The following is a 21,827-nucleotide window of genomic DNA, read 5'->3' as shown; positions in this document are numbered from 1 at the left end:
CGCCTCCGCTCTGACCAAACACCCGGGCCCCGGAGGTGGTCTTGCGCCCAGCCCGGACCTCACTCCCTACGGGTCTCCGCTCACAGTGGGACCTCGGAGGCGCGAGTGTTTGACCCCAACGAGAGGTTACGGGTGGGTGGGGTCGGCTCAGCCGTCACGGTTCCGTCGGGGCGGAGAGCCGAGGGCCGGCAGTTTCCAGTCTCAGGGCAGCATGTTGGCCGCCGGGCAGCCAGAGAAGAGGGGCCGTCGGGGCCTGGGAAGGAGCTGGAGAGAAGACAGGCAACAGTCCGCCAGGGAGAAAGAAGCCCGCCCATCGCGCACAATGCCCGCTTGGCCCCCCACCCCCACCGCCTGGCTCCCCGCTCCCGAACTCCAGGCCGGAGAAGGGGTGCGCATCCTCCCTCCAGTCCTAGGATGGGACGCGAACCCATTCAGCCGCGGCCTGGTGGGCGAGTTCACTGATGCCTGTGAGGGAAAGCTGATTGCCCAAGGTCACCTGGGGCGGAGCCCGGAACGAGACCCCAGAGGGCGAGCTGCCGGTCTCTTAAGGTCTCCGCGAACCTCAGTGGCCGGAGCCTGAGGATTAGGGGCCTTGCCTGCGCGAAGCGGGAGGGCCTGGGAGTCTGTGGCTGAGGCGCCCGCGGGACTGAGTCGGTGGCTTCAGCACCTCGGAGAGCTCCGCCCGACCGACGCGACACCGGCGTTTCCGCCTCCATCGGAGATGGCCCTTCCTGGGGCCAGCCAGGGTTGGATTCGTCTCCCCACGCCTAGGCCCTGAGGCCTGTCACCCCCAAACTCTTTGAGCACAAACACCCGGTTAACCTTCAGACCGCTGACTCCTTGCCCTGGAAAAACAACATAGGTCCCGCCCCCCCCCCCCCCCCCCCCCCCGCCTTTCTCCAGGACAGGGTGGGGGTGCTGTGAGGGGGACTGCAGAGGCAGGTAAGGCAGTGGGAGGAGAGGCGGCAGGAGCTGCCAGAGAAGGGGTAGGAACTGGGGCAAGAGCCAGCGCTGCGGGGCTTTTGGTGTGTTCTCCATGCTGAATGAGGAGGTGAAGGTCCAGACCAGTGCTCCCCAGGGCAGCTGGAGTTGGCTGTCTAGGTAAGAGTGAGAAGCCATCGTCCGTTACATGAATGATCTGGTCTCCCATGAGCCTCATAACCAATGTCCAAAGAAGCTATTGTTCTTGCCCCCACTTCACAGGTGAGGAAACAGGCTCAGTTAGTTCCTAGGACAATCAGATGACAGTCCTGCCTTTGTTCCACTTTGTCATATCTCTCCTAGGGTCCAGGACAGGGTAGCGCTCCTAGGAAGGTGGTAGTGTTGTGTGTGTGTGGAATGGAGGGGTTGGGGAGGCCAGATACTTAAAAAGTTAAACAAGGGAAACAAGCCAGGCCAAGGACGGAAAGCCACAGAAACCAGAGATGTCTCCAACCGTTGCCTTGAGTTCCAAAGAAACTGTATCAGGCAAAGCTGCTTCCATTTCCCTGAAATCCTTACCATTGGGTGGGGTTGACCCCTCCAATTCAGAACCGACAGTAGGACTGTGGAGAGCCAAGGGACCTAATTTTGTCCTGGGTCCTTGGGCCCAATTGGCTCCACAGACAACTTGGGTCCATAGAACTTCTCTGAACCTAATTCCTTGTCTCTAGATGGGATTGCCAAGCTCTGCCCTGCTGACCCAACTTGTTACGAGAAGGGGCCCAGAGGCTTTACTACTAGTAGAGGATTCTATCCACCAGGCAAGGGCTTTCCAAGGAAAGGGGTTGATGTGGAGACGGAAAGGTTGTAGGAGCCTCTGAGAGGTAGCTGCTGGGTTCATCCTTGGCCAGACAGGGCAGACGCAAGGCAGACAGGACCAAATTTGGATCACCTCATCCACAAGGCTTCTTCATACCCTGTTTTCCAAAATAACAAAGTAGGGTTCCCCTCTGGGTTTAAGTCCTGGCTCCATCAGTTAGATGTGTGGTCTGGGGGTAACACCAGTACTCATCTCAGAGGGCTTTTGTGATGAGAATCAAAATAAGAATCCTTGGCGCATGGTTTACACTAAACAAATTCATAGTCCCTACTGTCAAAACAAGGAATTCTTCCTCTCACTGGTGGGTGGGGTTGGGGGGGGTGGAATATGTAGGTAGAGTGCAGGGATTGCAGTGCGGTGCTCTTCTTCCATCCTTCAGTAACTCATATCCCCACCTCTTCAAGGAAGCCTGGTCCTAACCACTCCAGTGCTCTCTGACCTCGAATGACTCGAAATTATAGAGCTGCAAGTAACTTTAAGAGGTTACATAATACAAGCCCTGTATCCTACTACAAGGGAGGAAAGCGAAGCAAAGAAAAGGCTTGCCCAAGGTCACACAGCTAGCTGATGTGTCTTTTAGTCCAGAGTCCACTCTTACAATTTGCTAGAAAATTCCAGTGTTTGTGACTATGTAATAACTCTTCACATTTTCACACTGTTTTGTATTACTTGCTCAACCATTTGATCTTTTGGTTTTGTCCCTGTTGGGATAGAATCTGTAATTCTACATGCCCCATAGCATCTGGGACAGAGGCACACAGGAGATAGTCAAGAAATAGCTGTTGCTGGCAAAAATCCCTGGGGTGGCTCTGTTTTTCCTGTACGCTTCTGTAAAAGAGTGGGGCAAATATCTTTCCCCTACTTTCTAGCAAATGGCATTTTGAGGGATGCCTGTAGACAAGACCAAGCTCCCTTCCTGGCCAGCCCAGACACCCATTATGGGTGGTTTCTGGAGACTAGAGGGGACCCGGCTTTTTGGCCAGTCACATCTTCATTCCAGACCCACAGTCCTGGGTAGGAAGCAATCAACAGTGACCTTCTGTCATTCCTACATACCCACCTGTCACTGTTAAGGCTGCCCTAATCGTTAGCAGACCTGGGGCAAGCAGGGGGTGGCGGTACAGAGACGTAGTATGAAGCCAGCTTCTTCTGAGGGGACAGATGGGGCTCCCCACGTAGGACAGCAGCCCCAGAAACAGTGCCTGAGAGAACCTGGGCCCAGCTTGGTTCAATGACCCTGCCCCCTACCGATCACCACCCCCTCCTCCATCCTCCATGGAAACAAACAGAGAAGAGCCTGGTGAGGGCCATGTCATCACTTTAATGATGTAGATCTTTGGTGTTTCCCTCATTAGCAGTCAGACTATCCCCTCTCCTCCCACCACAATGTTTCTATGATGAGTTACAAACAGAAAAGAAATCACATTTTCATACTAAAAACAAAATAATCAGAGCCTTGATTTCTCCACTAGAAACTACACGTACAGTTCAAGATTCCACATGCAACACCTTAAATCACAGACCGAGACCTCACATTCTGACCTGGAGTCTCATCCCCTCCCCCAGCCTTGGGCTGGCTTTGGCCTAGGCTCAGCTAATACTGCCACCCACAGGTGCTGCTCTGAGGGCCTGGGGGCCGGGGGAGAGGAGCCTGGTGGACAAGCCCTGGGGGCCGGCCAGCCTACACCCCCCACTCCTGAGTGAGGACCTGCCCACCATCCCTTGACTCCATCCTCTATCAGGCAAGCAGGCTGCCCCCCTCCCTTCACTCCATGGTTGTCCCCCATCAGTAAGTGCAGGAAGTCCCTGTCCTCAGGAATCTGGGAGCCTGGCCTGACCCTAACTGTGGTCTCTAGGGGATAAGATGATACGAGAGGCTGAAGCTCTGGAAGGCTCAGAGATGGAGGTGGTTCCTGGGGGCCAGGCTGCTCCTCCTGCTCTTGGGCTCCTAGTGGCTCTGCCCATGCAACAGGTAGTCAGGGCAAAGGTGCCCCACTGGCCACTGTCCAGGATGGTTTGGCCCAGATCTGGAAGACGGTTCACCCTTCTAAGGCTCTCTGCCCAGGGGCGAGTCTCTTAAGCCATGTTTCTAAGAGAAAGGGGGGGGGTTCATGGCAGGGATAGCCACTTCCTCCTCCATTCACACGTAGCACAGCAGCATGGCTCCCCTGGGCTCCAGATCCTGGAAGGTTCTAGTCCCCTGAGGCAAGCCTTGCCCATTCGACTGCCTCATGCCCACTGACTCTGACTTCCTCTCGACCCCCCACCCTCTTGCTCCTGTTCCCTGATGCAGCCCGCAGCTCTTCCGCGTGTACAGTTCCGAGTCAGCTGTGAGGTCCGGTTTCTGCTCAGCGGTTCGAGGGGAAGCACCAGTACACACGTGTGTCTCTACCTGTTCCGTGGCTCCCTGCTGGGGCCTGCGGCTTCCCCCCTGCTGCCACCACCGCCATCAGCAAGGTGGTTGTTATTGGTCAGGTCGCAGTGCAGGGCTGGTCCTTCAGTGCTGGGAAGGGGGAGGGGGAGGGGGGCAGGGACAGGGGAGGAAGAGGGCAGGGTGGGCTGGGGCAGCTCCCGCCCAGGGACACCACCAGGCTGGTCCCAGCAGGCTGTCCGGGGGCTCAGGCCCCGCTCTGCCAGCTGCCCAGGCTCCGGGAGCAGTCCCCGAGAGGCGGAGGGCCGGGGCGAGGAGGCGCGGGCGGCCGCGGGCTCAGCGCCCGTCTGGGAGCCACGGTGGATGCGGTGGCTGACGATGATGCTGTTGCCGAAGCCGCCCATGGAGGCCATGGTGGTGCTCTGCTCTCGCTGCACCACAGCTGTCATGCCCCCTTCTGCCATCAGCCGCTGGATCCTGCTGAGGGCATCTTCCCCGCTCGCACCAGACTCCGAGCCCTCACCTGGAAGGCATGGAACACAAGACAGAGGGAATTCGTGGCTGGCCGGGGCCTCTGAGGCAGGCAGGCCACTGTGAGTAGGAGCTGGGGGATTCTTTGCCAAAAGCAAAAATGAGAAGAGTCTAATTCCCTCCTTCTGAGAATCAGAGACTTGAAAGCTAGACAAGACTCCCCAAATGATCGTCATTTCCATTTCTGTTTTACCAGTGGGGAAACTGAGGCTTAGGATGGCATGAGGTGGCCAAGGCCACTCAGCCAGTTAAGAAGCAGAGCTGGACCAGAAGACCCTTCCGACATAAGTGGCAGACTAATTACCACACGAGTGAAGGGGACTGAGGTGGATGCAGATGGCTTGCTTTGTCTGCCCTCTGCCTGTCTTGGGTAACCTGGGAGACCCAGCCCCGGACAGGGCATGCTGCCTGGTCTGTAGAAAGAGAGGGCAACTACAGGGTATGGCCCAAAAGCAAACAGTCTGCTCTACTTCATTTCAAAACTGCTGTCTTTTCTGTGTTTTGTTTACTTTCTAAAAGCCCACAAGGAAGACTGGATTTTTAACTGTTCCCTAGAAGGTATTCTGTCTCCTCTCTTCCTCCTTTCCCCACCAGCTTTCCCAAGCTGTTTCCCATTTACTATTCTCCTTGGGCTGGGCTGGATGCCTGATACCCTCATCTTCCCCTGGAGACCGCCAACTGCCCAGACCTGAGGCTTCAGCCCGCATCTCCAGGGAGAGAAAGAAGGTTCTGTTCCTTCCCCAAAGGCCTGAGCATTCCTTTGTGTGGGAGCAGAGGAGACTTAGGCTCAAATCTGTCCCGCACTCACTAGCTGTGTGACCTTGAACAAGTCGCTTAACATCCACCTCCTTCAGTTTCCAGACTTTATAAAAGGGATGAAAACAACTAGCTTACACAGGGCAGAGGAAATGAGATAATGGCACACAGTGGGCACTCAGTCAGTGGTGGCTGTAGTGATTAACCTGGGGTCTGTGAGTGGGGCTCTGTCCTGAGGACCTTCCCTCCACCTGTGCTCAGCCCTCGGTGGGCTGATCTGAGGCTGTGGGCAACTATAATCAAGGCTCCTGGGCTGCTAGGGCTGGCACTACTGAACTATCAATTTATTTTCTTTGGCTACTTGCTGGCCATTTTGGGATTTTGCAGATTTGGGGGCGCTGATGGTGAGGGTTTTTCTTTTTTGAGTACTTATTGTCAACAGCTATTTTTGTAAGACTTTTTTTGTTCCCTCCCTGTCCAGTCCCTTTTCTCTGCTTTCCTTGTTAGAGCTGCATTTCCAGCCAGTTTCACAGCTTCATGGTGTCTAAAGCCCCATTAGATCTTTCCCTCCTTGTTAGTGCTTGGCAGTCTCATGTTATGGGTCTTAGATGATTCTCATCAACATTAAGCAGTGGGGACTCCGTCTGGGTTTTCACTTATGTGCGGCTTGCTTTTTTTCCCAGTCCACTCTACTTATCCACCGCCCCCTGCCCCCGCCACCCGTCGGCCCTCAAGGTGGCTGCCCTTCCAAGCTTCCCCCTCAGACAGCTCAGTGCCAACTCCCAGGGCAGAAGAAAAGGATCTGAAAGGTTCTCAGCACTTCTCTCAGGGGGAGAAGCCTTCCCACAGGGGGGCAGAGGGTAAGAGGAAAGGTCAACCTAGGGGCTCAGTGCCAGCAGAGCTACCACCCTGTGAGCCAAAAGAGCTGCCTGGCGAGGCCCCCTGGGGACCTCCTTGTGCTCACTGCCACCCCCACTGCTTTCCAAGAACTCTGTGCACTGAGGGCCTCCCCAGCTGGGTCTGGGATGTGCAGTGGGCTGGCCCAAGGCCCGCTGGCACTGGAACTCATTGTGCTGGGCTCTGTGCCTGGTGAACTATCAGCTCTTCTCATGTAGCTCACTTCCAGGGGCAGGACAGGGCTGCGTTGGTGCCCTAAGGGAGGTGCCACAGCCAGGCCCTCAGGGAGCCCAGCCCCGCCTGCCCTTTCCCACTGCACCCATGGCTCTGGTCTTGGCCACCTCTCACCATGACTGTGGCTGTATTCCCTGATCTTGCTGATCTCTCCCCTTTCCACCCAGACTCCACGCTGCTATTACCATTCTAATTAATCTCGGATTCACTGAGTTCTGGTTAAGTCCATAATCTGTTTAAGACCCAGCAGCAACAAAAGCCCTCAAAGTTGTCAGGATGCCTTAGCATTACATTTAAGGGCCCTCTGGTCAGGTCCGAGCCACTTCCCAGACTATCCCCTCTTCCTACACCAATGACCACACCAAACCCAACTAGGCACTTCTGTGTGCCTTCCAATCCCCTGCTCATGTACACCAGGGACACACTGTGGATGTCAAGGTCAGTGTAAATACCGCCCCACCGGCTCTCTCCCTGAGCCCTCGCAGTGTCCCACTCTTCTCTGTGTGAGTTATCTGTGGCTGTGGCATCTCCCTTCTGGTCTCCAAGTCCCTGAAGGTCTCAGAGTAAGTTTTATTTATCTTTGGGTCCAGTGTCTAATGCACGGCTTTGCACTTGGTGTCTATTTGTCACGTGAATGTGTGGCTGAATAAAAGGGCTCCCAGGCTGCTTACAGGTGCTTCAGACTTAAGGCAGTTTCTGAAACCTAGTCACATGTCGCTCCTCTGCTATGGGAGAAGTACTTTCGTGTTTGTTTCCTTTCTGGACTTTTTTTTTTTTTAATTTTAAGAGCGAGAGAGACTGAGACAGAGAATCCCAGGCAGGCTCCGAGCTATCAGCACAGAGTCCAATGTGGGGCTCAAACCCAAGAACCATGAGACTGTGACCTGAGCCAAAGTTGGACGCCCAGCAGACTGAGTCACCCAGTTGCCCCTGGACTTGCTTTTTGAAGGGAGAGATGATGGCTTCATCTCTGAATCGGATTCTCTCTGCAACACCTTTGGATTCATGGTGCCTAACACAGTATCATCCATAAAGTAAGTGTTCAAAAGAGACTGGATGGAAGAAGTTAAACTGTGCCCATGGACGACTTCCTCATGCTTGTGCACACAGCTGTGAGCTGTGCTTCTCTCTCGGGAACCCTAAGCCAAGGCTAAGAGCTGGCACTGGAGGCAGCTGGCACATTCTTCAACAAGAAAACACACTGGGGCCTAAGGGAAAAGGCAGCCGTGGCTGGGGATCCAAGCTATTAGCTCGAGGAGCAGTGGTGGCCACAGAGGTTAATTCTACTGTCTCTTTCCCTAGCAAAAGCATTTCTTTTTGTCTTTGAAAAATGGGAAATTGAGTTAGTGTTGACAGGACATTTTTTCCTTGGCAAGTTCTAAGGTACTTTCTGGATGTGGATGCCAGGATGGGATCAGCAAGTTCCCATAAATGCCCTGTAACTGCATTTAATTCTGGGGCTGTCACTGACCAGAAGAGGGGAGCCAGGCTGAGTGGGAAGAGGAGCTGTGCTTCCTGCCCTCAGGGGACCCGCTGGCTTTCTAGTCCCTCACTTTCCACATTCGCTTTTCTCTGGCCCCGGGCCCAGGCTACTGCAGTGGGGCTAATAACTCTCATTTTCACCAGACAAGAAGGAGCCCCGGGCAAGCCTTCTCCGAGGTCAGAGACAGAAGAGTACAGCACAGCCACGCTCAGGGGTGGGCCCTTGCTCCGTTAAGTCCATTCATTCCACACACTTCCTGAGCACCTACCGTATGCCAGGCGGGCACTGTTTCACTGAGGGGAGCAAGCAGTGAGCCCTGGGAACGCACCCCTCCCTTTCTGAGTGACAGGGTAGGGAAGGTTTAAAGGTGGACAAGCTAAAAAGCTGACACCTGCAAATTCCCCCTGGGGAAGGCTCTTCCTGGACGTCCTAGAATGAGCGGAATAGGTTTTAATCAAATTTTTATAGAGCAAGAAAATGAGTAGTAGCCTGGGAATCTTTTGGTGCTGACGGGGAAGGGGCTAAGGGAGGGGCAGCCCCAGAGTGTGAATTACTCAGGTAGAGCTGCCTGCCCCACTAATCTAGCTGGGCTTCTAGTGAGTAGGGACGTATCCCTCCTGGCCCCACCTCCTAGCTACGCCAACAAGAAGGGTTAGCTAACTTAACTAAGGGTTTCTTCTACATGTTCCGGCAGGTGTGGCCACCAGTTTGCCAGTAAGGTGAGAGAGGAGGCAGGGGTGGGGGTGGGGATGTGCAGAGCTGCCATGCCTGCCTGCTGGAAGGGGATGGGGGGGCCAGGGAGGACATCTGCACCCAAGGAGACTCTTGCTTCCTGGTCCCTTGCCTTGCTACCAGAGTGGTAGGAGTGGTAGGTGGTCCAGTGGGGTAATTAAGCACCTCAGAACAAGGCTCCTGGCCCCAGGAGACATGAGGCTGGCCAGTGACATCCTTCCCTGCAACCCACACCTCTCCCTTACTTCTGTCTAGGTGAGGGTCTTCTGCAAAGGACTGCGATGCTAAGAAGGGTTGTGCTCCCGAGCTCTAGGCAAAGGTCACCGGGCCTCAAACAGATGCAGAGAGCTATCCAAGCCTACTCTGCCCACACTTCAGCGCCAGATGGCTACTCTTGCTGAAGAGTGCTTCTGGCCTCTGAATGGTTCACCCTCCACCACCTGCTCTCCTTTATGGCGGGGGAGACAGGAAGGGAATGAGGTTCAGGCCTCTGAAACTGGTGAGAACCCCACAAAGAGTCACGGGCCTCAGCTGGGGAGGTGGCCTGGGCCACAGACCAAAAAAGGATTCAACTTTTAAAAATTTCAGTTCACTAACTAGAAATTAAATAAAAATTAAAAAACAAATAAAAAATTTCAGTTGATGACAGTGAGAGGGACAGTGCCCTGTGGGGTGACTAGAGTGTGAAAAGCTATTCCCTGGGGGAGACACAGGTGAATTTGTTACACGCCTCATGCACACCATGGTTTTTCCTTCTGTGGACGTTTTTTTGAGCAAATGGCTCAACACAGACCTAAAGCATATGTGTCTGGCTGGAGGCTGCTGCCTTGTTTGGAGCTCCAACCGGCAAGGGGGCTGGGGTGGGGGTAAGGAGAGTGACTGAGTGAGAACAGCCTGCTTAACACAGCTGTCGACAGACTCCAAAGTGGCTCGAGCTCTACCGCTGGGAAGTGCTAATTGGTTCTCAGAAGTGTGAGGCCAGCACAGAGCCAGGGCTGATGCTGGCTGAGCTACACCTGAGGTAGGTGAAGGACGGGGCTGCTGGTATGCCGGCTGCAGCCAGAAGGGCAAGGAGCCATGGGTGTAATAGCAGCTTGACAAGCTATCCTGTGGGCTGGCCCTGGAAGCCCAAGGTCTGGTGTGCTTGTCCCTGGAATAAGAGCTCGCACCAGTGAGTCTCTTTTGCAGTCTTTCCCATCTACACTACTTCCTGTGTGCTCTCTCTGGAAGAACAACCTGGGTCCTCCAAGTTTCAGAGGAGGAGGAGGTCAGGGTACTTGGTGGGAGTGGAGCAAAGCTGTAAGAGCAACTCAGCTTCCACTGGGTGGAAACAGTGACCCAGATCAGGGAGATGCTGTTCCTGCCTGAGGAGGCTCCTAACGCCACCAGGGGAACATTCCCCAAGCAGGTCAGAGGGTAGTCATTCTGAGAGGGGAGGGCCCTTTCTCAGCACCTGGTCTCTGCGGACAGACCAGGAGGGGTGATGAAGGTCCCAACTGCCCATTCCCAGTCATATTTCCCCTCTGGTGTTACGTGACTCTTACCTTCACCAGGACCCAAAGCTGCTGTCCCTGGCTCCTGTATCTCCCTCTCCGTCTGTGTTTCTGCATTCTGCAGCTGAAGGGCCAGAGTCTGGGTGCCCTGAGATGTCACTGAGGTGGTGGGGTTCCGGGGTTGCAGCCCAATTGCATTCATCAGACCCATGTCTCTGTCAGTCCTCCACGTGGCTCTGCTGGTTCTAGGGAGGGAAGGGCAGACTGAAGTCAGGCAGGGTTTGGGACAGTACGCCTCATAGAGTTCTACTTGTTCCATGCCACTCCTCAGGGAACAGTCCCCTGGACCAGGGCCCACAGGCTAAGACGAGAAAGAAGCCCTGTGCTGCTGCAGCTACCTCCCAAAAGTAGTTAACTCAGCTGTGTCCTTTCTCCTCCAGATCAGGGCAAGCTCTGGGACAATGAGCGGAAGCTGCAGAACCATCCAATTTTGCAAAGCCAGTTAGTGCAGTCACTCCCTTAAACAATGAGGATTTTTCTGGGGAGGTAGAGAAGGCTCATCTTAAGACTCTTAGGGGTGCCTGGGTGGCTCAGTCGGTTAAGCATCTGACTTCGGCTCAGGTCATGATCTCGTGGTTCAAGAGTTCAAGCCCCGCATCAGGCTCCGTGCTCACAGCTTGGAGCCTGGAGCCTGCTTTGGATTCTGTGTCTCCCCCTCTCTCAAAAATAAACAAACATTAAAAAAAAAAAACCAGAACACCTCTTATCCACGTTCAGGAAGCCACCAGCTGAGATCTGTGGGACAAAGGGTGAGCAGTAGAAGGGACCTTTCTTCTCTTAGCTTTTCCTTCCTTCCTTCTAACTATATGCTGACAAGATTCCAGTTTAAATTCCTGGAATTTCCACTGGATCTCCACTTTGGAGAAAAAGTATCAGGATTCTTATGAGGCCCTTCTGGGCTCCTCCTTCAGGGCCTTCTGACAACAGACCCTTGAAGGTAGGCAGCCCAGCTGACCTATGAATAACGCCCAGGCCCAAAGCTAGCACCCCTTTCCTTGCGCATTTCCCAGGCACTGACCCTTGGGATAGATACAGCTGGCAGCAGAGGGGGCCCAGGACTTCCATGACAGTCACCAGCTACTCATTTCTAGCTGCTTCTGGGGACTATTCTTCTAGCCATGTCCTGTAATTCTTCTAGGAAGCAGTGATGCCCTTGCATGTATTACTGACCCATCACTTTTTTCTCATAATGTTTCAGTCTTCCTTAATACATTGATAAGAGGATCAGTACCAGGTTCCTACTCTAACTGGCCCCTGGGAATGTGTCTGTCCCTGGGTGCTAGCTCTGGGCAGCTTGGTCCCTGAGGCCCTGGTCACCTGCGGTATTGTCCACAGATTCTCCCTGGGCTCCCAGCACTCTTCTTGTGGACAGCATCCCTCCCTAGTGCTCTGTCTTCTCCCGTCACCCCAGTGTGCCCAGATACCATGGCCAGGATGGGAGAAGCCCACAGGATGTCCTAGCTTATTCTCAGTCAAGACTCTAAGAGCAGAGCATGTTCTTGTCCTTTGCCATAGAATACTTTTCTCGAATCCAACTGTGTGCAAAAGCTCAATGCATGAAGCAGATCAAAGAGGAGCTGCTGTGGCTGAGGAGAGGCACCCAGAGAGCCCCGGAGCAGTCTGAGGGCACTGCTTGAGAGCCCACTGGAAACAGGAGGAAGGGACAGGCCTCCAACAGCTGTGCCCTCCTCCTTCCCAAACTCACCCTGGCCTTTCACTGCTCCTGCTGCTGGAATGGACAGTGAAGACAGTCTCGTTTAGCTGGTCCCAGTAGTACTCAACACCAGAGTTCAAGGCCCTGAAAAGCAGTTGGGAAGGGTGGAGGAGAAAAGGTGGAGAGCATTAGAAAGAGAATGGCCAGAACTCCTTACACCTCCTAGGCTCTGTGGCCTGTGGCCTGGTAGCCCTCCTTCATCTCTCCTTTGTCTCTCTTGGGGCTGAGCTGAGACAAGGACTGGAGATTTCCACCAGGAAGCGCAGTGCTGGAGCAGTGCGGACAAATCTCCAACAGCCCAAATGCCTGTAGTGGTGGGTTTTTAGCCTCTTCCTTCCTCTGAACAGTGCCTCATCAGCTCCTCCTCAGGACTAAGAGATAGCTAAAAAATAGCCACACTGTACGCAGGCAGTGGGCTGAGTGTTCTTCAGGCACAAAGAAAGGAGCTAAGATAGCAAATGAGAGACTGGGGAGGCCCTGGAGGGACGGGGTGCCACAGACAGCCCTGCCTCAAGTGTGGGCTTAGTGATCCGAAATAGAGAAAGCACAGGCTCCTGCCACTGGGTCTTCCCTGCTGCCGTGGGGCAGGGAGGAAGGAAAACCAGGGCATCTTGCCATTCTTAATTTGCCTGGAGCTCAGAAGTCTAAGCAGGGAAAAGCCCCCACTGAGCCAGAATAGTCCACAAGGCTTTCTATTCTAGACCTAGAGCCTCCTTTGCCAGGGCAGGCTGGGCTAGCAGTGGGGAAAGGTGCTCCTAGAGAAGACGGCCCTGTGAGTGTCCCCATACTTCCTACTGGCGTAGAAGAGAGACCCTTGAGTGGCCACTGGCCGCACTGCTGACAGCGGAGAGGAGTTTCTATCTGTCCAGTTCTCCAGATTGCCAACCTTGCCCTGCTTCCTCCTTTCCCTGTAATGGACCATCAAGCGGTTCTGCCAGTGTCATAGGGCACCGCTGCCAGGAGGGAAGCAGTGGCTTCTGACGTTTCCATGATGACTTACCATCACAGGCAGCAGCCCCGTTACACAGACTGCTTTGCTTTTAAAGATTCTTTCCAGGAAGAGGTGTTACCTAGCAGTCACTGTGGTTGAGGGTGGGGTGCTGTGCTGAAGGTGTGAATAGGAGATAAGGAAGAGGTGTCTGGGCCCATCAGAACTTTGGTGTCCCTGGGGCGTCCAGCTGGCTCAGTGCGAAGAGCATGAGACTCCTGGACCTCGGGATCATGAGTTCAAGCCCCACCCTGGGCACAGACCTCACTTGAAAATTAAAAAACAAAAAAACAAAAAAACCAGAACTCTGGTGTCCCTGTGGAGACTGTTAAGAGATACTCAAAACAGCCAGTTCTGCTCTTAAATGAGACAGGGCATGAGCACTGTGCTTGAAGAGCACAGCCGTGGACTGAACTGTACCCCCCCAAATCCATATATCGGAACACTATCCCCCAGTGTGACTATAGCTGGACATAGGGTCTTTAGGAGGTAGTTAAGGTGAAATGAGGTCATGCAGGTAAGACTCTAATCCAACAGAGCTGTGGCTTTATAAGAAAGTAAGAAAATGGGGTGCCTGGCTGGCTCAGTCAGTGGAGCATGTGACTCTTGATCTCGGGGTTGTAAAGTTCAAGACCCACGCTGTGTGTATAGATTACTTAAAAATAAAGTCTAAAACAAAAAAACAAAAAAACAAAAAAACAAAAAAACAAGAAAAAAGAAGAAGGGTAAGAAAGAGATCTCATGCACGCTCTCTCTCTCCTCACCACTGGGTGAGGACACAGTGAGAAGACAGCCCTTACAAGAACCCAACCATGTTGGCCCCTGATCTGAGACTTCAGCTTTCAGAGCTGTGAGGAAATAAATTTCTGTTGATTAAGCCCTCCAGTCTGTGGTGGTCTGCTTTGGATGCCCAAGCTAAGACAAGCTCCAATGAAAGCTAGCTTTTCAACTGAGAGGCCTAGGTCATTTTCCTTTAACGGCAGAACTTCTTCAATAAAGAGCAGAGAAATCAGGGGCACCTGGGTGGCTCAATTAGTTAAGTGTCTGACTTCGGCTCAGGTCATGATCTTACGGTTCATGGGTTCGAGCCCTGCATCAGGCTCTGTGCTGACAGCTCAGAGCCTGGAGCCTGCTTCGGATTCTGTGTCTCCCTCTTTCTCTGCCCCTTGCCTGCTTGCATTCTCTTTCTCAAAAATAAATAAACATTAAAAAAAAAAAAAAAAAGAGCAGAGAAATCAAAGCCAGTGGGTCAAGAGGATAAGCCAGGAAAGACAGCTGTGGGGGAGTGAGGTAAGGTGCTTCCTTCCTAAACAAGATTAGCCAGGACAGGCACCTGACAGGGCTCGGATGAGGAGGGACTGTGTGTCAGGAGGCTGTGCTACTACAGGTGAAAGGAAACCAACCTAGGCCTGAGCCCCTTTCAAGGGTCATGAAGATTCTGGGGACTGGGCTTCACCTGAGGGCACACCAGCATCTTTGGAGGGAAAGGGCCACAGCCAGACACAAATACCCTTCATTCCCTGCTCTGTACTAACCCCTCTTGGCTACTCCTGAGGGCCTGCTGGGCTGCGGATTTGGTGTGATCTTCAAACCATCCCTTTAAGAAGGAGCAACTCCTTCCCCTTTGGAACATTCAGCTATTTTTGTGGGCACTGTCTGAGAACAGCAGGGCGCTGCAGGGCACAGGTGACAGGAGAGGACCTTCCATTAGGGAAGAGGCAAATGGCTAGAGGTCAACAGCAGAGACCTCCAAAAACAAAGTCATCACTATAGCTTCTGATAAGCCAAATCCTGGCTGCATGAGGCACCATGTGAAGCCAGCTGCCAGGGAGCCTTTGATTTACAAACTTGTCAAGATTTATTGACAGGTGGCAATACCATCCGGGTCCCTGCCAAATCCTTCCTCTGTAATTTTTGCTAGCCAGGGCTGGTTAGTGACAACAAACTGTTCACACTAAACCTACGCCGAGCTATGCACTGCGTGACCAAGAACCTTCCTTCCTGTCTCAGAGGACCAGCCACCTGAAGGCCCATTCTATGAGCTGGAACTGTTAGCATGATGCTGATGGTGAAAGGGTCCCCTAAACACTTTCCATCTGGCAGCATGCATTGTGAGCTCAGAACTGTGAATTCGGGACATTCAGTGATGAGGTCAACAGCCAACAGAAGGAGGCAATGGAGACTGGCAGATGTGCCGTCCAGGCCCTCCTTCCTTTCTGCCCCCCCACCAACAGGTCTACTGTTCACCCTGATTTGTTCTTTCTGTGGTCAGAGCAGCTCGACTACAGCAAGCTCATGTTTTTGAAAGTTTGGATAGAATTCCAGGTACTGTACCAAGGATCAGAGTTGAAGATACACTCTCTAGCTACTGGAACTGTTGGCCTTCAATACCCAGTATCACTGATTTCCATCTACAAGCTGAAGAATGGTCCCGACTCATCTGCTTTCTCCTTGGGTCTTAGGATCAAACAGTCACTGTTTGCCTTAGGTTCTTCCTGGAAGCCAGACCAATACACAAAAGTATGAAGAAGCATGGAAGGCCAATCAGGGTCAATCTTTCCCTCCTTTTTTTTTTTTTTAAATGTTTATTTATCTTTGAGAGAGAGAGAGAGAGAGAGCGCACAAGTGAGGGAGGGACAGACAGAAAGGGAGACACAGAATCCAAAGCAGGCTCCAGGCTCTGAGCTGTCAGCACAGAGCCTGACGTGCGGCTCGAACTTGTGAACCGTGAGATCATGACCTGAGCCAAAACCAAGAGTCAGATGCTTAACTGACTGAGCCACACAGGCGCCCCAGCGTCAGCCTTTTCAAATGGACTTCCACTTCACGCCTGGGTTCCTTCAGTAGCAGCTGTAAGCTGTGCTCAAACTCACGACTGTGAGATCAAGACCTGAGCCAGGATCAAAATTCGGACGCTTCACCAACTGAGCCACCCAGATGCCCTTAAAGATTTTATTTTTAAGTATTCTCTGCACCCAAAGTGGCACCCAAACTCACAACCCTGAGATCAAGAGCCACATGCTTCACTGACTGAGCTAGCCAGGCACCCCTGAACTTCTGAACATCTAGGGAATATTCCCTTTGAGAACATCCTTCTTTCTTTTGTCACTTACATGGCTGCAGAGGCTTGGCCCACATGGCTGTCTCTTTGGAAAGAAGGACAGGCATCTATCCCCACTATCTCTGCAAAGTGGGAAAGAGCTGGCACCTGGCTCTTGTGGGGCAGCCTGAAACATGAAGTCTCTGTGGCTCCTCTTTTGACTCGGGGATCTGCCTTTTCCCTCCTTGGTCAGTGATGCTTGATTGCAATCACTGTTTACAGTGGTAGCTCCCTCTTAAGGGACAGAGCTGACAGGGCCCCACACTCAGCCAGGGGGCCAGATGCCCCACGGTCCTGGCCTAGTTTCTTCTGGCATGAGTCCCTCAATTCTGTCTTCAGAGCTGACTCTGAGAAGCAGTGGTCTTCCCAGCAACACCTCCCCCCCATTTGTAGGGCTGATCTATGAAGCCGGAAGTGAGCAAGCACCCCCTCACATCAATCTGGTACTTCACGCCCACTATGGTTATCACTGGGGGTGTTGGCTGGGCTGGCAGTCAGCCAGAGGCGCAGCAGCAGCTTGGGAGGAGTGGCGGGTGGGGGAGCAAAGCAAAGGAGAAAGGAGCGCCTCACTGCTGGGAAGGGTGGGGTGACGGGGCTATCCGCCACCCTACTGGCTTTGTGCAGGGGCTACAGGGCCAGCTGTTCATCTCCTCACCTGTCCTAAGAATTTCCTACCCTGGAGCAATGGGGATTTCCTTAGGCCTTGTTCTACCTCAGTGGGTTTTCAGTGCCAGATGCCCCGGGGGCTTGTGACCTCTGTCTTTGTGCTTGGACAGAGTGTGGAGGCTAAGACAATGGAGGAGAAATCAAGAGCAGGACTGAAAGCACAAAACGGAGGTGCAGCTGCCTGTGTCTGTGGACAAAGACGGCCACCTGTTTTAGAGGGAGGGCTGTAATCCTGGCCCAGCTGGCTGGCTGGCTGCTGTGCCCTCGGGAAAGGGTGTGCCAGAACTGTATCACAAGGGGATGGGCGGTGAGCCTCAGGCATCTGCCTACTGGAGACACAACCCTGAGCTCCTACTTCCCTATTCATTTGTTCTCCTCATTTTAGGCCAGAGACCAACCACCAACTATTCAAAAGATGTGAACATTCTCACTCCTCTCTCATTTCCCACTGTGTCCCCATCATCTGACCGCTTAAATGCCTCAACGTAACCTAGAGCTGCATTCTTTACTTGAGGTCTTAACAGAGTTATGAAATCGTGTGTTCTTGTGGTATGTTTTTCTGTGGAAAAATGTACATTGTTTCCATCAGAATTTCAAAGGTGTTTGTGATTGAAAAAAGGTTAAAAAAAAACCCCACAAAAACCAGCTGTAGGAAAGAGCTCTGGACTGGACAGTCAGGAAGCCTAATTCTGTCTTTGATCTGCTGGGAGACCTGAGTTGAGTCTTCCCTTCTTTACCGGAATACTGCTCGGGCTTCCCTGCCTGAAGCCAAATCCCACAGATATGAAGGGGACTGAGAAGCAGAGAAACTCTGAACAACTTGGGACAGAGTCATGTCTGTCTTAATTTGCATAGTTCCCTTAAATACGCACCCTAAGATTTGGGGCATTTGCCAAAAGGACCCAAGAAATCAGGAAAAACAGCAACCCCAAGACAGGTAGGCCAAGCTAGCTCTCTTTCTCTCAGGCCAACGCAACTTGGTCTGCGATGGGACGCTGTTCGTGCTGTCAAATACTGGTGGCTCCCTTGCTCCTGGAAGAGGCCTGAGTTCCTGCAGCTAAGAGTACCCCAGGCAGTCCAGGATGGCTCCAGCCTAGTGAAGCTGGATCTTGAAGACGACATATGGGGAGAAAAGAGAGAAGAGAGGCCAAAGCCAGCTTCATGTTTGGCTGAGGTGTCTGTGACTCACACCAAGTGCGGAGGCCGGGGTTTCAGACACAAAAGCCTTTGTGGGACCACGATAAACTGGAAGTAGAGACTGTGCCTCGGGAGGGGCAGGCCACTTCTGCAAGGGAAGGGGATGGGAGTTTGCCTGGCACAAAGGTCAGTGGCTGGAGCTACAGACAAGACAATAATGTTGAGGAAGGATGTCTTGGGGAAATGGGGACTAAGAAGGGCCTATAACTACAGTGTTGTTAAGAATAAAATTATGGTCCAGAATTCTGTGCCAGCTTTGGAGAAGATGTCTATTAGAGTCCTCTTATAAATGTCTAAGAGGCAGAGATAAGATAAGCAGTCTCATGTGTTTTGGGGAAAAAGAAGGGAGTTGAGAGCAGACTGATTCCACGGCTACGGTCATGCCAGAGGGAGGGCAGAGACAGACAGACCCAGCGACGGGGCTAACAGTGGCATGGTCATTCAGAGAGGCAGGCACAGTTCTGGAAAGGCACAAGGAGCTAGCGAAAGGGGCTCTCTGGACACAGAGCCTGAGGACAGTGCAGCTGGCAGAACCACAGTCTCAGATGGCAGCCTCTCTTTGGGAGGGGCTCCAAAAATTCAGGATAGAATGAAAGAGCTCCCCTTAGAACCGGGTTTCCTTTCTCCTGAGCTACTGCCCTAGCTCAGCTGACAAGGGCTCAGTCACCAGTCATCTACGAGGCTGCAAGAACTGACCCAAATACACACCCTAGGAAAAACCACCAAAGGCCCTATTAAAAGGCAAAGTGGACACTTCCAACAGCCAGAGACCCTACCAGACCAGTCACGCCATGCTCTGTGATCTGCAGAACACCCTGGGAGAAGGCGCTGCACCAAGTGAAGGACAGCATTAGGACGGTCTGGAGGCAGAAGTGGCATTTAGTCTGCTGGAACCCTGCAGCGGCCCACGCAGCAATCAGCCTGATCTGCACTGAAGCACAGAGCTTCACGCGCCCCACCTGGCTGGGTCTGGAAACTGATGACAGACCTGGCTGACTCCCAGGGTCTCAAGTGAAAGAATAGACTTCTGTCCTCCAAAACACCACAAGGGGAAGGGGTGTCATCAGGACCCAACACAGAGGTGCTATGGTTCCCTGTCCCCTCCTACCCCAAAATGACCGGATAATCATTTTGATTTTAAATGGAGCTTTCCAATCTGCCTTCACTGTTATGAAGCACAAGCAGAAAGGAAAACAGGCAGGACACAGAGCCAGGCTGCTAGAGATCAGTGGCCTGACAAATTAGGGCTTTAACAATACTCTATTTCCAATTTTATTTCTTAAGTTATGACTATGGCATTTATACAAACCTAAGACCACCTGTTGAATTTTTCAAAAAGCGTTTAGAAAAGAATCTTTGATATCTATGCTTTTGCCTGCAGAGAAATTTTACTATCACTAGGGAACCAGAGAACAAGAGAAAACAAAGAAAAAAAATACTGCCTTAGGTTTAAGAAGACATAATAACTAAACCAGTCTTTTGAAGATTTCTGGGACGGAGAGCTAACGCTAGCAACCTCAAGTTAAAAGGACCCTCCATGGAGTGACGCAGAGAATGAGGCAGGCTCTAGCAGAATTTCGATTTCCCTTCTACAAGACCCCACCTCACGGCCAGACCCACAGATGGTGCTGATTACTCACATCCTCAGCCTGGATGACCCCCTCCCACCCGTGCTGCCGCCCGCCCTGAGCCACTCACTCTGGTCGGCAGATCACCAGGTCTCCTTTGTTGGTACCATAGGCCAGGCCAAGCCCTGGCTCGGGCAGCCAACGGGCAGAGTTGATGCTGACATGTCTCCGCTGGTCGGCAGGCATGGGGTAAAGGACGTTGAAAACTCTCTGGGTGGGGGAGAAAAGAGGGAAGAAAAGAGATTTCGAGGAGAAACAATTTGTCACCAAGAATAACCAAGTCCCTTCTATGGCCGGAAGCAAGTTAACCACAGGGAGGAAAGGAGCCAGTTAGGCTGGGAACAGAAGGCCTCTTACACATACTGCAGAACTTGAGGTGGCAGGGGGAGCCTGGGGCCCTCTACTTTAGGAGAAGGCTACAACTCTGTCCAGCAAGGCTAGGGGTCACTTAGGCTTTTCTGCAGGAAGCTTGCTCATGCTCTCCTTAACATAACAGCCTTTTAGCTCTTCTCATTTCGTGGCTTTACGGTAGCCCCCTGGAAAGGCTATCAGAGCTCCACTCCCCAGGAAGGTCTGCTCCTAACTTTCCCCTGACCAGACAAACCAGTGAGAGCCAAGCTCAACTGGGAGTCCCGTTACCATGGAAATCACAGCTCTTACAGCAATGGAGAACTGAAGGTGATAGGGGGGCGGGAGGGGGTGATAACACCAGAGAACATTCTTAATTCATCTAATTAAAAGCAATGTTAAAACTGCTATTGTTAAGGAAACCTAAAAGGTGCGCTAAGATGTAGGAAGCAGGGAAGAGGGGAATCTTGAACACACAGGTACATGACTTCTTTCTAGCTTATATAAATCACCATTAAATAGATCATATCCATTTCTCCAAGGGAGAATCTCCCTTCAATAGTAGGCTTATTTCCAAAGCTACTATTTTCTCAGGAGGCAGCTCAGCTGTGGCTAAGGGTTTGGAGTAGGCGAAAGAGAGCCTCCAATTTCTCTGGCCTCTGAGCTGCACGACATTCCACAGCAACTTTAGTCAGAGAGCAGGACATTGGGAGAATGAAGGATGGGGACTTTCCTTCGAGCTAGGAAGCCCTGGGTTGGAGTCCTGACACTTCTCTAGAACAGTAACTTCTCCAGATCTCAGTTTAAAAAGATACAACACCAGGGGCCCCTGGGTGGCTCAGTTGGTTAAGCGTTTGACTTTGGCTCAGGTCATGATCTCACACATTTTGAGTTCGAGCCCCATGTCCAGCTCTGTGCTGACAGCTCAGAGCCTGGAGACTGTTTCAGATTTTGTGTCTCCCTCTCTCTCTGCCCCTTCCCTGCTTGTGCTCTGTCTCTCTCTTAAAAAAAATAAACATTAAAAAAAAAAGATACAACACCAATATCCAAATAATTGTGGAGAGATGAAAAGGCATGATGTGTATAAAATGTCCAGCACAGTGCAAGCTCATAAATGGTAACTGCTGCTATTATTATCAGGAATCTGCATCTGGGGCTTCAAAAAAGATGGTTCGGGTCTACAAAGAGGACATGAAGCCAAGAATCTATCGACTGGAGTTGTAGTCAATGTTTTCCCTTTTAGCCTCTTCAGGGATTAATCTAAAGTAGGGATGAAAGTAGGGATGATCTGCTTTTCCCTGTCCCCTGATGGAAAAAAACAAAAAAACAAAGAAGACCAAATGAGATGTGGTTTAGAAAGTAATATTCAAGGAATTTAGGGTGGTACAATAATTATTACTTTTAAAATTATCCTGATGAGAGATTTAAAATTAAAAAAAAAAAAAAAAAAGGAGGAAATAAGTAAAAATTGAGCTAAGGGTCCACTGCACGTATAAGAATGAAGTGATAAGCAGCCCTGGATGTGGGAATACTTGTTCATGTGCCTTGGTGTCTATCTGTCTGAAATGCTTTCACCAGGACGGGCTCCAGAATGGAGAGGACAGCAGCACGAGTTCTCAACATACCGACACATACACAGAGAATCCTGTTATGAATAATTTTCCAGGTTCTGTGGCGCTGAGAAATGTGCCTGGGCGGCTAATGGCACACCGCCCGGACGGCCCTGCAATGGTCCTGAGGTTGAATGGGTCTCTTACAGATACGGAATTGGCTGTGTTTTGAGGCAGAAGACTGACAGCACCACAGCTGCTGCTTTAAGAACCTCCCG

General features: G+C 52.1%; 1 protein-coding gene across 8 annotated transcripts in view; it reads right to left on the bottom strand.

Moving 5' to 3' along the window:
• Positions 1–3,102: 3,102 nt before the first annotated feature.
• The window catches only part of AMBRA1 (autophagy and beclin 1 regulator 1), a 178,546-nt gene continuing 159,821 nt past the window's right edge, over positions 3,103–21,827 (bottom strand). For all 8 annotated transcript variants that reach the window (XM_060606511.3, XM_060606515.3, XM_060606517.3 and 5 more), the window contains 4 exons: positions 19,722–19,861; positions 12,064–12,156; positions 10,350–10,543; positions 3,103–4,695 (listed from right to left, as the gene is read on the bottom strand). In XM_060606511.3, the coding sequence (XP_060462494.1) occupies positions 4,190–4,695; positions 10,350–10,543; positions 12,064–12,156; positions 19,722–19,861 (933 nt within the window). In that variant the 3' untranslated portion in view covers positions 3,103–4,189. The remainder of the gene's footprint in view (positions 4,696–10,349; positions 10,544–12,063; positions 12,157–19,721; positions 19,862–21,827) is intronic.

The sequence above is a fragment of the Panthera onca genome, chromosome D1 (genome assembly GCF_046562875.1).
Source record: "Panthera onca isolate mPanOnc1 chromosome D1, mPanOnc1 haplotype 2, whole genome shotgun sequence".
Taxonomy (NCBI): domain Eukaryota; kingdom Metazoa; phylum Chordata; class Mammalia; order Carnivora; family Felidae; genus Panthera; species Panthera onca.
This window is presented reverse-complemented; position numbering and strand designations above follow the sequence as displayed.